The following is a 19,486-nucleotide window of genomic DNA, read 5'->3' as shown; positions in this document are numbered from 1 at the left end:
CATTAGACAACCACATTCCAGTCATGTATTAGCGCAGTCCCTCAAGGATTCAAAAGTTCAGGCAAAGAGTATTTGTTGAACATGGTTGTATGGAAGCCACCAACTGGCCAGGCAAACCACCTGACTAGGGCAATAAATCACATTCATGGGAGGCAGTCTTAAGTGGCCCAGGGCTGTGTGTGGTGGTGAGGAAGAAGAGAACTTAGAGGAGACCATGCTAGGGAAGGCCAGTCAGGTGTGTTTGAGCAGAAGCCTGAACAGCATAGGGCCCCCGAGGCCCCCTAATGTGGATGCTGACCCAGGGGCCTAGGCAGGTCTGAGGGTGACAGAAGTTAGAGTCTGGCTGCAAAAGAGCCAAGAACACAGGCCAGGAAGAGCTTGGGAAGAGACACTGGGCTGTGAGTGCTCTGAGTCCTCCTGCCAGGGTCACCCGTCTGCCTACTCTGTGCCCCGACAGGAACAAGCCGTCCCCTGTCCCGTGAGCCACCCACCCACCTCACCCCACCTGCTTTAGCAGTCCTGACCCACATGTGAACAAAACTCCTTTCCCCTGAATTCAGCAGCACTTGGAATTTTTTCAAAAAGCTTTACTAGGAAACCAAGGGCCAAACAAAACCCAAAGCAGCTACATAGAAATGGTGAGTGTACAAAGCCCGGATTCCTTCCCCTGGTGTAACTCAAGTCCAGCCCGCGGCCGCCTGGTGCAGCTGACCGAACACAAGGCCCCTCTGTTCTTCCGCCGGGGCCCTGCCTGGTCAGCCTGTCTAAGGACTCAGGACAGACCTTGGGTACTTCAGCTCTCGGGCAGATCCCAGAGGCACTGGGGACTCTTCACAGCTTCAGAAGCCCCTCACACATCCCCACTACCTTCCTCTCCTCTGGGCCCAGTAGATTTGGTTGTTCACCCAGCAAATGGCTTTTGAGAACCAATGAGGTGCCGAGGGGAATGAGCAGACACCGCCCTGCCTTGTGAGCAGAGGGATGATTCCATTTTACTCATGTTAAGCTGCATCAGCTCTGCCTGACCCAGGCGGATGTGGGGCGTGTGTCCTCGGAGCCCCACATGTGCTGCAGGATAACAGTCTGCCGGAAGATGGGGCAGGGAGTTTGTATGGACCAGGCTGGAGCACAGAGCTGCAGACAACCAGCTTCCTGCCCCGCTTACCTGTATGGTGCTGGGGACACTGTTGGGAGCTCCCTGCGGAGGGTTAGAAATCCCTGCACGCTTAGTTCTGGTGGAGCTCAAGAAAAGCCTCTCCGTCCTCCTTCCACTGTCCTCCCACCCCCTTCCCTGGGAGTTATTTCACCAACTCAGAATCTACTTTCATCGCCTGTAACTCTTCCAAATGCCACGGCCTGTTAACTCTAAGAGGAAGTCATTGTCTCACCAAAAGCACTAGATGGACTCTTCCTGAGGTTGTGGAAAGCCCTGGGGACCAGGAAGTCCCAGCAAGTCAAGGAAGGTGATGCTGCCAGCACACCCAGGACATGTGTTTTGGGGTCTTTTTTGTAAATTGGGAGGAAATACTACCTCCCTCCATAGTCCCTGGAACTCTGATCCTAATTCCAGAGCGATTGGAATTAACTATTAAAATATTCATCACCGTCAGGTTGGAACTGACTCAAGAGTGACCCTCGTGTGAATTTTTGGAGACTGTAAATCCCATGGGAGGAGACTGTCCATCTTTCTCCTTCATAAAGGCTGGTGGATTTGAACCTCCAGAGACACTTCTTGAATTTTGAGGTAGCAGCTCAACTCCCTATGAACTAGACCACCAGAGCTCCCATGTCTAAGGGGATAAAAACATCATTTTCCCAGTGAGCACAGCGGAAGGAGCAGCAGTGGGGAGGAGGCATGGGAAGAGTGAGACCTGGAGATGTATGAGGAGGCGGGTTCACCAGGACAGCGGGATAAGCAGTGGGTAGAAGGCGGTGGGCAGTCCTGTCAGAACCGCAGTGCAGTGACTGACCGTCCTGTAGCTTGTAAATTCTCAAACTTGAGCATGTATATTGCCTGAGAAGAACCGGACAGTCCTGACTCCCCCGCATCGTCCCAGAGCCGAGCGAGAGTTTGTAGGATGGAGAGGGCTCGGAATCAGGATTTGCCATCCCTGGTCCTTCCACCACCTTCCCCCAAGCCCCCAGCCCTCCCAGGGACACAGCATGGAGAGCTGACACTCTCTCTTCCCTTCCTTTACTCATGAGGAAGCTACGAGGGGTGAAGAGGTTCATTCTAGGTGAGCGCAAATTCAAGCCAGGTTAGCTGCAGGGAGCAGAGGAGAGTTTAAAATAAAATCCTAGAAAAGACAGGGCGCTTACCATCTGTTAATAAGATGGATGATGGATAGTAACTGGTTTTATTTCTTAGCCACTCTGTGGCAGGTATATGACAGATGTTCGGGCTACTGAGTATCCCACGGACTGCCAAAAGAGCAAACAGATATACCTTGGAGGAGGTGCGGCCAGAGTGCTCCTTGGAGGCAAAGATGATAAAGCCTCGTCTCACATACTTTGGACTTGTTGCTAGGAGAGGTTATTCCTTGGAGAGGGATGTCATGGTTGGAAAAGTGGAAGGTCAGTGAAAGAGAGGAAGACCCTCAGGCAGATGAATTGACATGGTGACTGGCGCAGTGGGCTCAGAGAGTCAGAGACGATGAGGCTAGGCCAGGGCTCAGATCCGTGGTTCACAGGGTCGCTAGGCTGGACTCGACTCGACAGCACCTAGCAACAACTCTGGCAGCTGGGATTGTTTTCCATTGATAGAGGAGGAAACTGAGGCCCAGGGAGGTTTTAATAACTTGCCTGAGATTACTGCTGTGAGTGGGGAAGCCGGGCTGAAGGCCTCACCTGGTTGCACTGTCTCAGCAGTGAGATGGTTGTTTCACACTCACTGAGGTCCCCGCACACATACACACTCACCTGCACAGCATGTGAACTGTCTGCATGGTCGCCCAGCCCTTCTTGGACAGCTGGACTGTGTTCTTTGGACTTCAAGATCGCTTGTGGCTCTGGGGTCTAGCTCACCTCCATGCTAGTTCCTGGTGATCATGGCGGACCCTCTGACCTTCACACTGGGTTTCTTTCCCCTTCTTATTCCCAGTCTGATGTTCTGGACCAACTGGAATGAGCAGCACCCCAGCATCATGCGGGCGGCCCTCTCGGGGGCCAATGTCCTAACACTCATTGAGAAGGACATCCGCACACCCAATGGCCTGGCCATCGACCACCGGGCCGAGAAACTCTACTTCTCTGACGCCACCCTGGACAAGATTGAGCGCTGCGAGTACGACGGCTCCCACCGCTATGTAAGTCTTCAAGGGTGGGTGGGCAGGAGGCTGGGGTCAGGGAGGACTGGCAGCGAAGGAGGAAGCATGGAATTGTGGGAAGAACGGGGAGAGGATGAAGCCTCTTAACCATGTGGCCTGGGGCAACCCCCAACCTGCATGGGCTTGGTTTCCTTATTCCTTAAATGAGGATACTGGCTAGAGGTCCGAATGTTCTTTTTCCGTGACTCTTTCAGGGACTGAGTCAGGGCCAGGCCCCCTCATCTCTGGAGCAGTGTTGGGGTGAAAGCTCACGCTGCCCCAGTGCTGGTGATAATGCTCTGCCCACAGGTGATCCTCAAGTCAGAACCCGTCCACCCATTTGGGCTGGCCGTGTACGGGGAACACATCTTCTGGACTGACTGGGTGCGGCGGGCAGTGCAGCGGGCCAACAAGTACGTGGGCAGCGACATGAAGCTGCTGCGCGTGGACATCCCCCAGCAGCCCATGGGCATCATCGCCGTGGCCAACGACACCAACAGCTGTGAGTGGTGCCACTTCTACTGGCCTTTGGCCCTGCCCACCCGCCTGCCTGTGCACACAAGGAGCCCTGGGTCCCACTCCCCGGGGCTTCTGTGTGCAGACATACCTCCACATACCTTCCCCCACAGGAGAATCCAAGACCCCTACCTGTCCTGTAGGGAACAGGAGTGCTTCAGCGGCAGAGTTCTTAGACCTCACGTGCTTCATGTAGTACCTCTACCCCCTTGTCAGTGGGAGTGTGTGTTGTTATGATGATGATTACATGTCATCGCTGACATAGAGTAGGAAGAAGGACCTAGGAGTCTAGTTCTGAAAATCAGCCAGTGAAAGCCTTGGGGATCACAGAAATCAGATTCCATTGGGCACAGGCTCTCCCTGAGTTGGTGGGCAGCTTGATGGTAAATCTATCATCTGTCATCCCAACTACTTCAGATTTCCAAAGTCTCCAGACCGCACACCTGTCACACTCACAGAAAATCTCCCAAGGTCACACCCTTGAGCACCCAGCCACGTGCCCTGGTCATCCCCACCTGAACCCATCACCCCACATCCTACTCATGCCCATGTCCAGGCTCTGCCCCCACCTGCCCTCAGGCATGTGCACAGATCTGCCAGCCCCAACTGGGCTAACAGCGGCTCAGACAGGGGTCTCATAAACACCCCATACTCACCCTGGGACTCCCCACTGCACTCAGAATGTCAGGACTCAGGCTAGAACCTCCCTGAAGCACGTCTCGAGACTCACAGCAACCCCCCCCCCCGCCCCACCTCTTCCTAGGACCGTCCAGGCCCATCCTCCTAAGGAGCAGCTGGTGGGTTCAAACTGCCAACCTCTTGATTAGCAGTGCAACATCCTTTAGTACTACCAGAGCTCCTTACCAGCCCCACCACCCCGATGTACACACATCCACAACCACAGACCCACCTAGAACATTCCTCACCCCAGGCACCCCCGATAGCAGCCTGCCCTGCCACACACCCTCAGCCTTCTCCAGCTTGCCACCCCCTTTCCAGGGCTCCTGCCAGAGCCGCCCCCTGCACCACTTTGCCAGGAAGCCCAGTGGCGCTGTGAGGGTGGGGGCACACACTAGCACAGTGGCCAGCTGTCCTCAGCCCAACTGTCACCCACCCCTGCCTAGGTGAACTGTCCCCATGCCGCATCAACAACGGAGGCTGCCATGACCTGTGTCTGCTCACCCACCAAGGCCACGTCAACTGCTCCTGCCGAGCAGGCCGCATCCTGCAGGAGGACCTTACCTGCCGGGGTGAGGGGGCTCACGGGAACGCTGGGACTGGGGCCCCTCTTCTCAGATTCCCACAGCTCAGCCCAGCGCCCTCCTCCACGCACAGCCTCTAACTATGGAGACACAGGGTGTCAGTTCCTGATGGGGCGGGGGAGGGCAGGTGCCGGGGCCCACCCGCACCTGCACCTGCACCCGCACCCTGGTTCACAACGTTCTTTGCCCCCAGCCGTGAATTCCTCATGCCGAGCACAAGACGAGTTTGAGTGCGCCAATGGGGAGTGCATCAACTTCAGCCTGACCTGTGACGGCGTCTCCCACTGCAAGGACAAGTCCGATGAGAAGCCCTCCTACTGCAGTAAGGAGCCCGCTCCAGCCCCTGGCACCCCAAGGCTGTGGCCCTTCTCCTCATGCCCGAATCCCCAAGTCACCAGCCTTAGTCCCCACAAAGCGGAGCATGGGACTGAGAGGAAGCCAGACTGCAAGGCGGAAGGGCAGAACCCCGTTAGCCCCTGCCCGGCCCATAGTGGGGACTGTCACAGCCTTGTCAAGGAGCGCCTGCATGCTGTGCTGTCAGAGGCACCCCCTTCCCCACAGCCCGTGCTGATGGGTGACCTGCCCTGCACGCAGACTCGCGCCGATGCAAGAAGACTTTCCGACAGTGCAACAATGGGCGCTGTGTGTCCAACATGCTGTGGTGCAACGGGGCGGATGACTGCGGGGACGGTTCCGACGAGATCCCTTGCAATAGTGAGTGGACGCCGCTTGCACGCAATTCCCTGGGCCTTGGACCCCTCATTTGAGCTGAAGTGCCCATACCTGAGCCTCTTGCCTACCCCACACTTGCTGAGGTCTTGTCCCCAGACCCCAGAGGGCACCTTTAGGACAGGCCCTGAGCAGGTGCTTTGGTCCCTCCTGGGCCCACGGAGAGACTGACGGCTCTGGCGGGTGCTGTTCTAGAGACAGCCTGTAGTTTGGGCGAGTTCCGCTGCCGAGATGGGACCTGCATCGGGAACTCAAGTCGCTGCAACCAGTTTGTGGACTGTGAGGACGCGTCTGATGAGATGAACTGCAGTGAGTGAAGCTCGCCTCCCCGACCCTCCTGTTCCTGCCACCCAGCTTGCTCCCTTGACCCTCCAAACCTTGGGTCCCTCGGCTTCTGCCCTTGTTATCCTGCCTCCCTCTGGCCCCACAGCACCCTGTCACTGGCCTGAGCTCCCCTGGGAACCAGGGAGGATGTGGTGTGCTCCACCGCCCCCCACTGTGGACAGCTTTCTGGAGGCACTTTTGTCTGGAACAGAGCTTCTGTGTGGACTCTGAGGGGGTGAGGTTTTGGGGAGCCAGCTATCAGCCCTTACCCGACTCTCCCCCAGGTGCCACCGACTGCAGCAGCTACTTCCGCCTGGGGGTGAAGGGTGTGCTCTTCCAGCCCTGTGAGCGGACCTCCCTCTGCTACGCCCCGAGCTGGGTGTGCGATGGTGCCAACGACTGTGGTGACTACAGCGACGAGCGTGACTGCCCAGGTCTGGCCGAGGGGCAGGTGTGCAGTGGGAGGCCGACCCCAGGGGTGGGAATGTCCTCTTACCTTCATACCCCTCCCCAGGTATAAAGCGCCCCAGGTGCCCCCTGAACTACTTCGCCTGCCCCAGTGGACGCTGCATCCCTATGAGCTGGACATGTGACAAGGAGGATGACTGTGAGCACGGCGAGGACGAGACCCACTGCAGTGAGTGGACACCTGCACCCTGCCTTCCCCGGAGAGCCGGAGGACCCTGCAGCGGGAGCAGAGGGCTTCCCCAGAATCCAGGGACTCTGTTCAGGCCCCACTCTTGGCATCCTCTTTGGAGAAGAGGACCCCATACCCCATACACTTCAGAACTTGAGCTCAGGAAAAGGGGACCATTTAGCTTTTACTGAGCCCCCCAAAAGAGGAGTACTGTGGTGTCCTTCCCTGGCATCAGCTGCCCAGCAGAGTATCCACCACCACCTTCACTCTGTCTAACTGTGCTTTCTGGTTGCCCCAGACAAGTTCTGCTCAGAAGCTCAGTTTGAGTGCCAGAACCATCGCTGCATCTCCAAACAGTGGCTTTGTGATGGCAGCGATGACTGTGGGGACGGCTCAGACGAGGCAGCGCACTGCGGTGAGTCGGGCTGAGACCAGACGGAGGGCTGCTCCGGGGAGGGAGGCACCTCACACAGCTGCACACACACGCCCTCCAGCACAGGGCACTGCACGCAGGGCAGCCGTCCATCATCCCAGCCGCCAGTGGGGTAGCGGGTGGTGGGCAGTGGGAACCTGCTCCTGAGTCTCTCAGTGGCTCCTCTCCCCCCAACAGAAGGCAAGACATGCGGCCCCGCATCCTTCTCCTGCCCTGGCACCCACGTGTGTGTCCCTGAGCGCTGGCTCTGTGACGGGGACAAGGACTGTGCTGATGGAGCTGACGAGAGTGTTGCAGCTGGCTGCTGTGAGTGGCAGGGGCCGTGAGGCGTGAGAGCGGACAGCAAATGGCCACAGGGGGAAAATGAGATTGAAGGCGAGGAAGTGCCATTAGGGATTAGGGAGGGTTACAGTCAGCTGCTGGCAGAGCCACATCGACAAGCCAGGTGTCAGGATTCCCATCAGCGCTCCCTCCATTCTGCCAGGTGTGGGGCGGCCAGCACATCCCTGAGGGCTGGGGGGACAGTGGTTGGAGGACAGGTCCCTGGACCAGGCTGAGGGCCATGCCCACTCTACCCACAGTGTACAACAGCACCTGCGACGGCCGGGAGTTCATGTGCCAGAACCGCCAGTGCATCCCCAAGCACTTTGTGTGCGACCATGACCGTGACTGTGCAGATGGCTCTGATGAGTCCCCCGAGTGTGGTGAGCCCCCTGGCTGCCTCTGAGGCAGAGCCTGCCCACACGGGGCCTGCACTGTGCCCAGGGTACCCAGTTCACACGCTCCCTTCTCCCCCAGAGTACCCAACTTGCAGCCCCAACGAGTTCCGCTGTGCCAACGGGCGCTGTCTCAGCTCCCGCCAGTGGGAGTGTGATGGTGAGAACGACTGCCATGACCAGAGCGACGAGGCCCCCAAGAACCCACACTGCACAAGCTCAGGTGAGCCCCCCCATGCTCCTCGGCCTGCCCTCGTGCCTTCCTCCCCGTCCCTGACTGCCCACGGCCTGCTGACCCACTGCCCCGTCCCTCCAGAGCACAAGTGCAATGCCTCGTCCCAGTTCCTGTGCAGCAGCGGGCGCTGCGTGGCTGAGGCGCTGCTTTGCAACGGGCAGGACGACTGTGGCGATGGCTCAGACGAGCGAGGCTGCCACGTCAACGAGTGTCTCAGCCGCAAGCTCAGTGGCTGCAGCCAGGACTGCGAAGACCTCAAGATTGGCTTCAAGGTGTGCACCTCCACGGCCCCAGGCCTGGCACAAACACTCGTCTCCATTCCCTCGTCATTCATTCACACATTCGGCCATTCCTGTAGCTCCTGTTCATTCACAGCATGTACGCTGTGTTCAGGCAGTGTTCTTGGTTGGATACTGCGTCTGTTTAGAAGGTAGAGCCAGTGGGAATTGCCATCAGAAGGGATGAGGGGTGTGAGAGAAAGCTGAGAGCAGATGTCAAGCAGGCACCACGCATACGTTCTGGAGTTCCAGGGAGAGGTCCAGACTGCAGGTGGGAGTCTAGGCATTACTATTAAGGGCCAAATGTGTGAGCCTGGATGTTGTTTCTAAGGAGGGAGTGTGACAGAGAGGAGGTCCAGGATCTGGCCCTGGGGGTCACTGAGAGTAAGAGCTCAGAGCAATGGGAGGATCAGCAGAGGACCTGCCACCGAAGTGGGTGAGGACTAGCTGAGTGAGGAAGGTTCTTGAAGAAGGAAAGCATGATCAGCGCTGAGCCACGTGGAATGAACCCCGAGCTGCCCGGTCTGGTTGGAGAGATGTGAGGTTGTTGATGATTTCCAAGAGTGGTTTCAGGAGTGAGAGCCAGTCTCCTGGGTGGGTTGTTTTGAGCTGGCTCCTCTCCTCTGAGCCCAGAGAATGCAGAAAAGGCAGTTCCTTCTTATCTCACCCTCCGTCGACCTCCAGGTCTCCCTGGTTATCAGGAAGTCCCCCTTATGTGTGACCTCCCTTCAACCAGGGCTCCCCCTCACTCCCAGCACGGCTGAGCTTCTCCCCTGAGAGCCAGCCACCTGAAATGAGGGGTGTTGGAGTCCCAAAAGGGCCTCTGACCTCAGCAAGGTGTGAGCCCCATGACTTCTGGGAAGCGGTGCACCCCACCACCCAGACCCCTGCTCCGCCCCAGCGCTGGCTCTGTGCCCACAGTGTCGCTGCCGCCCTGGCTTCCGGCTGAAGGACGACGGCCGGACGTGTGCCGACGTGGACGAGTGCAGCACTACCTTTCCCTGCAGCCAGCGCTGTATCAACACCCACGGCAGCTACAAGTGTCTGTGTGTGGAGGGCTATGCCCCCCGAGGTGGCCACCCCAACAGCTGCAAAGCCGTAACTGGTACGATGGCGGGCACCTGAGGGAGTGGGGAGGGCAGGACGCGGACCGGCCAGGCGCTGAGCCCAGGGTGCTCTGTCTCCAGACGAGGAGCCGTTTTTGATCTTTGCCAACCGGTACTACCTACGCAAGCTCAACCTGGATGGTTCCAACTACACGCTGCTCAAGCAGGTACACAGCCAGGCCCTCCTCACCCTTAGCCTGTCGCCCCCAGGAGACCAGAGGTCTTCTCCCCGAGCTGACTTCCCCATTCTCACTGGGACCATCAGCAATACACCCTGTTGAGTTCTCCAGCTTCCTCCCCGGAGGCACACAGGTCCCTTGGTGCCACATCCAGCACCTCCCACTCATCCCACTCCCGAATCCAGGGCCTCAACAACGCTGTCGCCTTGGACTTTGACTACCGAGAACAGATGATTTACTGGACAGATGTGACCACTCAGGGCAGCATGATCCGCAGGATGCACCTTAACGGGAGCAACGTGCAGGTGACAGATGGGGGTGTTCAGAGTCCAGCACCTCGCCCCAGTCACTATTGTCAGGTCGTCTCTACTTCCTTTTCCCCTGCCCCACCGAGTCACCGTGTGAGTCTGCTTGTTCTAGCTTCTGCCCCTTCTCAAAGCTCAGAGAATAAAGACTCGGCACTTGTCTCCATCTTCCTAGTCATCAGGAAGCTCTCCCTTAAGTCTGACCTCCCTTAGACCCACACTTCCAGCCACAGTGGGCTCGGAGGTGCTCTGTCAGGGACTGGGGGCTTTTTCGAGCACCTACTTACTGTGGGACCTGGGCTGGGCAGTTTATACCCATTGTTGTCCTTCCAGCAATGCTGGGACAATAAGCCTGGTTTCATTTTATGGACAAGCCTGGGACACTCTGTCCTACACTGGTCTCCCAGGACTGACGCCCCTGTCCCTGCCTCTAGGTGCTGCACCGAACAGGTCTCAGCAACCCTGACGGGCTGGCTGTGGACTGGGTGGGTGGCAACCTCTACTGGTGTGACAAAGGCCGGGACACCATTGAAGTATCCAAGCTCAATGGGGCTTACCGGACGGTGTTGGTCAGCTCTGGCCTCCGTGAGCCCAGGGCTCTGGTGGTGGACGTGCAGAATGGGTATGTGGGCAAGAGGGGTTAACGGAGTCCCCAAAAGCAGCCCATCGTCCACCCAGGTGGACTGGAGGCAGGGTCTCTTGGGGCTCACTGTCCACCCACGTTCCAGGTACCTGTACTGGACGGACTGGGGTGACCACTCCCTGATTGGCCGTATCGGTATGGATGGGTCTGGCCGTAGTGTCATCGTAGACACCAAGATCACATGGCCCAATGGCCTGACACTGGACTATGTCACCGAGCGCATCTACTGGGCTGACGCACGTGAGGACTACATTGAGTTTGCCAGCCTGGATGGCTCTAATCGCCATGTCGGTGAGTGTGTCTGTGAGATTGCCAGGAGGTGGGTTCTGGAGGTGCAGGGGACATGCTCTCCCCATCTGTCGTCCTGGATGGTGGGGCTCTGAGGACAAGTGGGGTATAAGACTTGAGGGACTCCAGCCCTCCTCACTTCCTGGTGGAAAGCCACAGCTATAACTGTCCTGGGTTTGAATACCAGCTCTGCAAGCGTGGGGAGACACCTCCCCATCTGGGACTGGGAATCACACCCCCTCATAAGGTTGTTATGGGCAAGTGGGCCCCTGGCAGGCTGTCAGCACTGACCGGCCACGTGGACTCCCCACCACCCACAGTGCTGAGCCAGGACATCCCCCACATCTTTGCCCTGACCCTGTTTGAGGACTACGTCTACTGGACCGACTGGGAGACCAAGTCCATTAACCGCGCCCACAAGACCACGGGCGCCAACAAGACGCTCCTCATCAGCACCCTGCACCGGCCCATGGACCTCCACGTCTTCCATGCCCTGCGCCAGCCGGATGGTAGGTGGGCCGGGGGCAGGGGCAGCAGGAGGGCGGGATGGTACAGAGGGCCCCTGGAGTGAGAAGAGGAGCCAACCCCAGCGGTCAGGACACCCTCAGCTTGGCCAGGGTTCCCATCCTGTTCCTTCCTTAACGTGAACTGAGCTCACCTCCCAGATGCTGGCAGACTTAGAAGGGGAGGAGACGGGGGACAGCTCAGCTCTGGGAAGCTGCAGCCCAGCCTGAGTCAGACCCTGGGACCAAGAGTGGTGGGACCTTAAAACCCCGGAGTCAGGAGAAGGTGGCTCTGGATACGGCCCACCAAGGCAGGACCTGGAAGGCAGGCAGGCAGGCAGAGGGAGGACACACAGTAGCCTGGTGCTGGGCTTCTCAGGCCTGCCTGGCCCTGATCCTGTGATCTGGAGGGAATCTTGTGGGTCCAAACTCATGAAGGAGGCAGGATTCAGACTCCCCTAGCTCTGTCCAGCATGGTGGATGTGGCAACCCCTTGGAAAATCAGGTGTGTCTGCCTCTATCTTGTGGCCAGAGGCCAGCAGCTCAGTGAGCAGTGGTCCATAGCTGGCCCTTCTGTCTGCCCTTCAACCACTTTTCCTCTGGTAGTGCCCAATCACCCCTGCAAAGTCAACAATGGTGGCTGCAGCAACCTGTGCCTGCTGTCCCCCGGGGGCGGCCACAAATGTGCCTGCCCCACCAACTTCTACCTGGGTGGCGATGGGCGCACCTGTGTGTCCAACTGCACAGCCAGCCAGGTGAGGGCTCTCTTTCTCCATCCCCCACCAGTGGCCCTCCCCTGCTGCCCACACCAGTACCCCACTTCCTCCTCGGAGCCCAGCACCTGTTCTCCACACTAACACCCCCACATTTCTTGCCTACCTCTTGTCTCCCCACAGCAATACTTTTATACCTGTCCCCTCACACAGACACCCCCACACCCTGACCCTGCCCTTTCCTCCACAACATCCCCAGCCTTTACCCCAACATGCCTATCATCCCCCAGCCCTCATCCAGCTCAACCGCCACCCAAAACACTCAGCCCCTACCACCTCTCTGAGACATCCCAGCCCCTCAAAAGAATACCTTCTGAGTTCCCCGGACCCCCACCAACCCCTCTCGCCCCCACCTGCCCTCCAGTTTGTGTGCAAGAACGACAAGTGCATCCCCTTCTGGTGGAAGTGTGACACTGAGGACGACTGTGGGGACCACTCAGACGAGCCCCCGGATTGCCGTGAGTGCCCAGGGCAGGGGGCACGAGGGACCCTGCAGGCTGTGTCTGGGCGGCCTCACCCCGGGGGCTGCAGCTGTGGCGCTCAGGACAGAAGCCTGGCTGTGTCTGCTGGGCTCGTCTGACGCCCAGCCCCCCTCTTGCAGCTGAGTTCAAGTGCCGCCCAGGACAGTTCCAGTGCTCCACGGGCATCTGCACAAACCCCGCCTTCATCTGTGACGGGGACAACGACTGCCAGGACAACAGCGATGAGGCTAACTGCGGTAAAGGGCTCCCCCTCGCTCTGGGCCCCAGGATTTGGGGGTTTCCTCTCACACCCAGGGCAAAGGAAGCTCCTGTCAGCAGCAGCCAGGCTATCTAGATGGGCCTCCCCAATGGATGCTCAAAGCGCTGAGCCTGGCCCTCCCTCCCTGTCTGGCCACCATCACTCACCCTGTCCTCCCTGCGCCCCACAGACATCCACGTCTGCTTGCCCAGCCAGTTCAAGTGCACCAACACCAACCGCTGCATTCCTGGCATCTTCCGCTGCAACGGGCAGGACAACTGTGGGGATGGGGAGGATGAGCGTGACTGCCGTGAGTGCCCAGGCCTGGGGGCAGGGACTGGCGCTGGGGGTCAACGCCTGGGGTTCAACACCTGGGGTCGGGGCTGGGGGTTGGCACTGAGGGTCAGCGGCTGGCTGGAGGCCAGGTCTGGGGGTGGGGCCAGGCCTCGGGTCAGGGGCTGGTGCTGGGGGTCAACACCTGGGGCTGGGATTGGGGCTGGGGGTCGGTGCTTATGGTTGGCAGCTGGAGGCCGGGGCTGGGTGTCAGAGGCTGGGGGCTAGGGCTGGTCCAGGCCTGGGGGTCTGCAGCTAAGGGCTGAGGCTGGGGGTCAGCACTTGGGTCCTGGGCTGGAGCCAGTGCCAAAGCTGGGGGTCAGTACTTGAGGCCTGGGTTGGGTGTCGGCACTTGGGGCCTGGACTGGCTGGGGTCGGGGCTGGGGTTTGGTGCTTGGGACCTGGGCTGGGAGTCAGCGCTTAGGGCTTGGTCTGGGACTGGGACCAAAGCTTAGGGTCAGTACTTGAGGCCTGGGCTGGGGCCCAGGTCGGGGCTTGGGGTCAGCACTTGAGGCCTAGGCTGGGGCTGGGGTCTGTGGCTGGGGGTCAGAGCTGGGGCTCGCAGCTGGGAGTTGTTGGAGCTTGGGGCCTGAGCTGCAGGCTGCAGCTGGGAGTTGGCACTTGGCACCTGGGCCAAGGGCCAGGCTAGAGACTGGGGCTGGATTCAGAGCTTGGGGTCAGCACTTGGGGCTGGGGTTGGGGTCAGAGCTGGGAGTCTGGGCGGGGCGTGTGGGCAGACATGAGTGATGTAGAAGTCTCCCACCCCTCTACTACAGTGGTGTTAGATGGGCGACATAAATTATGTTGGGTATAAACTGCCTTACTTATATAGTCATCAAGCTTTGGTGTAGAGATGTGCAAATCCAGAAACCAAAACGCCTAAATGATAGTGAGAAGATAGCGATGGGTGGGCAGGAAGAAACTGTTCCTTCTTCCCAGAAATGGCCAGGGAAATGGGGACCCAGGCTCAACGGAGGGAAAAGGCTGGCCTTGAGCTGCAGTGGGAGGGGTCACAGCAGAGTCCACATCCTCTCCTCCCCCACAGCCGAGGTGACCTGTGCTCCCAACCAGTTCCAGTGCTCCATCACCAAGCGCTGCATCCCCCGCGTCTGGGTCTGTGACAGGGACAACGACTGTGTGGATGGCAGTGATGAGCCCGCCAATTGCAGTGAGTTGCTGGGGCCCTACCCCAGGACACAAGGGTCCAGGCCGCCCACAATGCCAGTTGTTCCTACCTTCCCCTCTGCATCTGGGAAGCCACCTTCCCCACGCGTGACCCCTCTATTCATGGCTACTCCAGAAAGTCTCGTGCCTCATACCATGCCCACTCCTTGCAGCCCAGATGACCTGCGGAGTGGACGAATTCCGCTGCAAGGACTCAGGCCGGTGTATCCCTGCGCGCTGGAAGTGTGATGGGGAAGACGACTGTGGGGACGGCTCAGATGAGCCCAAGGAAGAGTGTGGTGAGCAGAGCCCGGCATTTGGCTTGGGGGAGGGATGACACCCCCGAGGGCAGGAGAGGTCTCTGGCTCTCAGGATAGCCCTGGCAGTGGGCTTCCTGGGCCCACCATGGACTCGCACAGAGAGATCTTTCCCATGTCCTTCCATGCCCACCACCTCTGGTCTGACTGTTTCTTAAACCTCGTCAGCTGTCTTGTGGAGAATCTTCTCCACCTGCCTCCCTGGGATCCGTTAATGCCTCCTCATAGCTCCCCAGACCCCTCATGTCCCTCCTCCCTGTAATCTTCTGTGGACTCCACACCTCAGAACACCGTCTGGGCTTTCCATTGCTGACTGTTCTTGAACTAGAATGCCAGCCTCACACAGCTCATCCTCACCATCCTCCTCATGCCTATCTGCCCCTGATCGTTCCCACTCTCTGCCCCGACTGCCCTGCTTTCTACCTCATCCTGCCCCTGACTGCCCCACTGTGTGCCCTATCCTGCCCCACTGTGGGCCCGTCCTGCTGCACTCTCTGCCCCCATCCTGCCCCACTCTGCCCCCATCCTGTCCCACTCTCTGCCCCCATCCTGCCCCACTCTCTGCCCCCATGCTGCCCCACTCTGCCCCCATCCTGCCCCTTACATCTCACTCTTGCCCACATCCTGCCCCCTAGATGAGCGCACCTGTGAGCCGTACCAGTTCCGCTGCAAGAATAACCGCTGTGTGCCTGGCCGCTGGCAGTGTGACTATGACAATGACTGTGGGGACAACTCCGACGAGGAGAGCTGCAGTATGTCCCCTTAGCCCGCCGGGCCGGGCACCTCTCCCCTGCAGACCTCGGGCTCCTCCCTCCTCAGCACCCTCCCTCCCCACCACCAGGCTGCACCAGGGGCAGGTGCTGCCTCCCTGGGCAGGGGGTCAGGCCCCTCCCTCCTCACCCCCACTCCATGTTGTGTATTTGAGTTTGTGCCATTTCACCTCATCTCATGTTTCTCTCCATTTTCACACTGTCCTCTCGGGGTTGCAGAGGTAGGTGTCTCTGATGTGCCCCCGTTACCACCACACCTTGCCTCTGCCTGGAGCCCACCCATCCCCGTGCTGTGCCTCTACCCATCATCCTCTGCTGGCCTCTCCTCAAACCCTGGTGCTCGTCTCAGTGGTCTTGTCCCCTCCTCTCCCTCCCCACATAGAGTCTATCCCAGGAGCAAGGACAGGGACGTGCCCTCTTTCTGTGTCTGTCCCCAGAGGAATGAGTGTGGGAGCACTGTGCCTGGCTGTTCTGTGAGGGTGTCCAGTTGGCTCTGGCCAGGATTGGCATTGTGGTCATGAGGCCCCTCCCTGTGGTCCAGGGGGACTGGATTGGGATTGTCCCTGGGCTGAGATGCCCTAAGAGCTGATCACTATGCCCACCCTCCTGGGACCTTCTCTCCCCTTTCCTCCACAGCCCCGCGTCCCTGCTCCGAGAGTGAATTCTCTTGCGCCAACGGCCGCTGCATCGCTGGACGCTGGAAATGTGACGGGGATCATGACTGTGCAGATGGCTCCGACGAGGTGGGCAGGAAGACCAGATGGAAGGCCAGGGAATCTTGGTAGAGAGAATAGGATTCGGGGGGGCTCGCATCTGACCAGCTGTCTGCTTCTGTACCCATAGAAAGACTGCAGCCCCCGCTGCGACATGGACCAGTTCCAGTGCAAAAGCGGTCACTGCATTCCCCTGCGCTGGCGCTGCGACGCGGACGCGGATTGCATGGATGGCAGTGATGAGGAAGCCTGTGGCACTGGCGGTGAGCGAGCCCCTCCAGCTTGGCTTTCTCACATTCCCCCATCAAATAAACCACCATTCACTCATTCTTTGCTGCTAATTATTTGTTCCACACATACTGTGTCAGCTGTGTCTTAGTAATGCCGTCCACACTGGGTATGACCGTGAGCAAGCCACAAGGCCGCTGATGATGTCTCTCTAGGAGGGTACCTATTCCAGGGTGCCCATCAGGGTTCAGTCCAGCACAAGCAGTTTGGGGGTCTGTGTCCAGCCCAGGCCCTGCCAGTTCCCACAAGGTTGCCCTGAGCAGCAGAGCTCCTGCCTTCTCTCCTCTCCTGGGGCAGTGAGACCCCCTCCAGCCTTCCAGGGAGGTGAGAGCGGACCTCTCTCTGCTGAACAGCCTGGAGCAGAGTGTGGAGTCCAGTGAGAGGCTGAGCTTGGAGCAAGGCAGACAGCCCTCCTCTGTGCCCATCTGTGAGCTACCAAGACTCAGGGCCCTGCTGGTCACCAGTGAGGAAACCCTCTAACCCTCTACTCATTCGTTCTTCCCCCCCCAAAAGTGTCCGCTTCTCCCCGAAACACTTGGGTCTAGTCCTGCTGTTCCACTGCTTGCCAGTGATCCTGCTGGGCCACCAGTCTCCACCTAGAGGGAGAGGTTTGCACGAGAACCTGCCTCAGATAGCCTGCTCCACTCACCCCTCTGCCTCTGCTCTCCCTCACCCCAGTGCGGACCTGCCCCTTGGATGAGTTCCAATGCAACAACACTCTGTGCAAACCATTGGCCTGGAAGTGTGATGGCGAAGATGACTGTGGGGACAATTCTGATGAGAACCCAGAGGAATGTGGTGAGACCCGGGGGGTCAGGCTCCCGGTAAGGACAGGGCGGGTGAGAGTGGGGCTTCCTGTGGGGGGTGGCTCCGTGGGGCTTCCAGTGGGAGGAGCTTCTTGGGGCGGGGCTCTGTCGTGGGGCATAGGTTATAGTGGGATGGACTTATTGCGGGGCAGGGTTATATTGGGATGGCCTTGCGAGGGCGGGCCTTTCTGAAAGGGTGTGGCTTCTGGTGGGGTGAGGTTCTGGGCTCCCCAGCGCCCTGCTGCTACCCCTTCATTGATTGTGGCTCTGTCTCCCACCTGCAGCTCGGTTCCTGTGCCCTCCTAACCGACCCTTCCGTTGCAAGAATGACCGTGTCTGTCTGTGGATTGGGCGCCAGTGTGATGGCACGGACAACTGTGGGGATGGGACAGATGAGGAGGACTGTGGTGAGCAGGGGCCAGTGAGGGGGCCCCTGGAGGGTCTGTAATGGGGGTGCTGAGCAGGGCCTGGCTCAGAAGGAGTTGTGTCAGTGGGTGGAACTCCCATGCTGAGAGCCTGGGAGCCCTTTGGGTGAGAGAAGCTCCTGATGATGTGGCCTTGGGAGTGGGGTGCTGAGAATGAGCACTGTAGCCAGCACCCCCTGCAAACTTAACAGCCAGGCTTGAGACCCAACAGTATCTGTGACTGAGCGTTTGGGGATCCCTGTGGGAAGACAGTTCGAGGTGGGTAAATGCCCATGATCTGAAACCCCACCCTCCCCAGAGCCCCCCACAGCCCAGACCCCTCACTGCAAAGACAAGAAGGAGTTCCTGTGCCGGAACCAGCGCTGCCTCTCCTCCTCACTGCGCTGCAACATGTTTGATGACTGCGGGGACGGCTCGGATGAAGAGGGTTGCAGTATCGGTAAAGCCAGGCGTGCTGGTTGTCGGGGAGCATGGAGAGGGCTGGTGACCCGAGCCTGGGCCTGATGCAGGTTAGGAGAACGAGACTCACTGTCTTTTCCCCACAGACCCCAAACTGACCAGCTGTGCCGCCAACGCCAGCCTCTGTGGGGATGAGGCACGCTGTGTGCGCACTGAGAAGGCTGCGTACTGTGCCTGCCGTCCAGGCTTCCACACCGTGCCAGGCCATCCAGGATGCCAGGGTAGGAGGGTGGGGGCACGAGGGGCCGGAAGGGAGACCTGGCCTTGAGCTGCCCGTGACCCTTCTCTGTAACTTGCAGACATCAACGAGTGCCTGCGCTTCGGCACCTGCTCACAGCTCTGCAACAACACCAAGGGCGGTCACCTGTGCAGCTGCGCCCGCAATTTCATGAAGACACACAACACCTGCAAGGCTGAGGGTACGGCAGCCAGGAGGGACCGGCAGGGGTGCTGCTGGGCGGCACGTGGGAAGTGAATGGCCGCACCTGGACGGAATGTTTTCCCTAGCACACCCCTGCTCACACCTGGAACTCTCAGCCCCCAATTAAGAGATTCCTGTCCACTTGTCCATTGGCACTGCTGGTGCCATGTGAGGGGCCAAGGGAATGGTCTTGGGGCTGGCTGACCCTGAAGAAGTTCAGGGGGAAGAGAAGAGCCCTTATTCATTCAGTACCCGCTGCTCCCAGCGCATAAGTGCCCACAGACACCTCAGCACATGTATGCATAATCACATATCTCAACAGTGTAGTCTCCATGTGCTTTGACACACACTTGACGGGTACATGTGCACACAAATGCCCATCCACACAGGTTCCAGGTATGCCCACATGTGTATATGCACACCTGTGTGCAGTTAGATAACCCAGCCACGCGTACCCGAGAGCGTATACGCTTGTGCACGGCCATCCCCCCACACACGGTGCACCTGTGAGCTCACTGGTCCTGGGCAGAGCCATGAGAAAGCAGAAGTGTCTGGGACTGGAGGAACAGGGACAGCTGTCTGGAATAGCAGGTCACACTAGGTTAGCTCAAGGGCAGTGAGGAGGAGGGGAGCTCGAGCCCTGTAGCCTGGGATGAGTATAGGCTTCTGGCTGGAATTAACCCTTCTGCTAAGAGAGAGGATGTGAAGGGGGCTGAGCTGAGAATTGTCCCAGGAGCCCCACCCCCAGCCCCCGGCTCCAGCTTCCTCTCACTGCCATCTGACCTCTAGCCCCTTGCCCCTCCAGGCTCTGAGTACACTGCCATCTGACCTCTAGCCC

The 19,486-nt window shown here is 59.0% G+C and overlaps 1 protein-coding gene across 1 annotated transcript in view; it reads left to right on the top strand.

Annotated features, from left to right (window-relative positions):
- LRP1 (low density lipoprotein receptor-related protein 1) overlaps window positions 1–19,486 on the top strand; it is an 84,977-nt gene that overhangs the window by 59,569 nt on the left and 5,922 nt on the right. The window contains exons 43-75 of the mRNA XM_006897601.1: window positions 3,101–3,305; window positions 3,615–3,807; window positions 4,946–5,071; window positions 5,277–5,405; window positions 5,678–5,797; window positions 6,008–6,121; window positions 6,421–6,570; window positions 6,651–6,773; window positions 7,072–7,188; window positions 7,384–7,512; window positions 7,788–7,910; window positions 8,005–8,145; window positions 8,239–8,429; window positions 9,357–9,540; window positions 9,623–9,708; window positions 9,906–10,025; window positions 10,460–10,647; window positions 10,754–10,959; window positions 11,277–11,465; window positions 12,066–12,214; window positions 12,597–12,690; window positions 12,834–12,950; window positions 13,143–13,262; window positions 14,331–14,453; window positions 14,623–14,748; window positions 15,402–15,518; window positions 16,173–16,279; window positions 16,380–16,512; window positions 17,216–17,335; window positions 17,628–17,750; window positions 18,067–18,207; window positions 18,314–18,448; window positions 18,527–18,646. Coding sequence (XP_006897663.1) covers window positions 3,101–3,305; window positions 3,615–3,807; window positions 4,946–5,071; window positions 5,277–5,405; window positions 5,678–5,797; window positions 6,008–6,121; window positions 6,421–6,570; window positions 6,651–6,773; window positions 7,072–7,188; window positions 7,384–7,512; window positions 7,788–7,910; window positions 8,005–8,145; window positions 8,239–8,429; window positions 9,357–9,540; window positions 9,623–9,708; window positions 9,906–10,025; window positions 10,460–10,647; window positions 10,754–10,959; window positions 11,277–11,465; window positions 12,066–12,214; window positions 12,597–12,690; window positions 12,834–12,950; window positions 13,143–13,262; window positions 14,331–14,453; window positions 14,623–14,748; window positions 15,402–15,518; window positions 16,173–16,279; window positions 16,380–16,512; window positions 17,216–17,335; window positions 17,628–17,750; window positions 18,067–18,207; window positions 18,314–18,448; window positions 18,527–18,646 — 4,559 coding nt within the window. The remainder of the gene's footprint in view (window positions 1–3,100; window positions 3,306–3,614; window positions 3,808–4,945; window positions 5,072–5,276; window positions 5,406–5,677; window positions 5,798–6,007; window positions 6,122–6,420; window positions 6,571–6,650; window positions 6,774–7,071; window positions 7,189–7,383; window positions 7,513–7,787; window positions 7,911–8,004; window positions 8,146–8,238; window positions 8,430–9,356; window positions 9,541–9,622; window positions 9,709–9,905; window positions 10,026–10,459; window positions 10,648–10,753; window positions 10,960–11,276; window positions 11,466–12,065; window positions 12,215–12,596; window positions 12,691–12,833; window positions 12,951–13,142; window positions 13,263–14,330; window positions 14,454–14,622; window positions 14,749–15,401; window positions 15,519–16,172; window positions 16,280–16,379; window positions 16,513–17,215; window positions 17,336–17,627; window positions 17,751–18,066; window positions 18,208–18,313; window positions 18,449–18,526; window positions 18,647–19,486) is intronic.

Source organism: Elephantulus edwardii, unplaced genomic scaffold (genome assembly GCF_000299155.1).
Source record: "Elephantulus edwardii isolate Elephantulus edwardi_28Jun2011 unplaced genomic scaffold, EleEdw1.0 scaffold00212, whole genome shotgun sequence".
NCBI classification, from domain to species: domain Eukaryota; kingdom Metazoa; phylum Chordata; class Mammalia; order Macroscelidea; family Macroscelididae; genus Elephantulus; species Elephantulus edwardii.
This window is presented reverse-complemented; position numbering and strand designations above follow the sequence as displayed.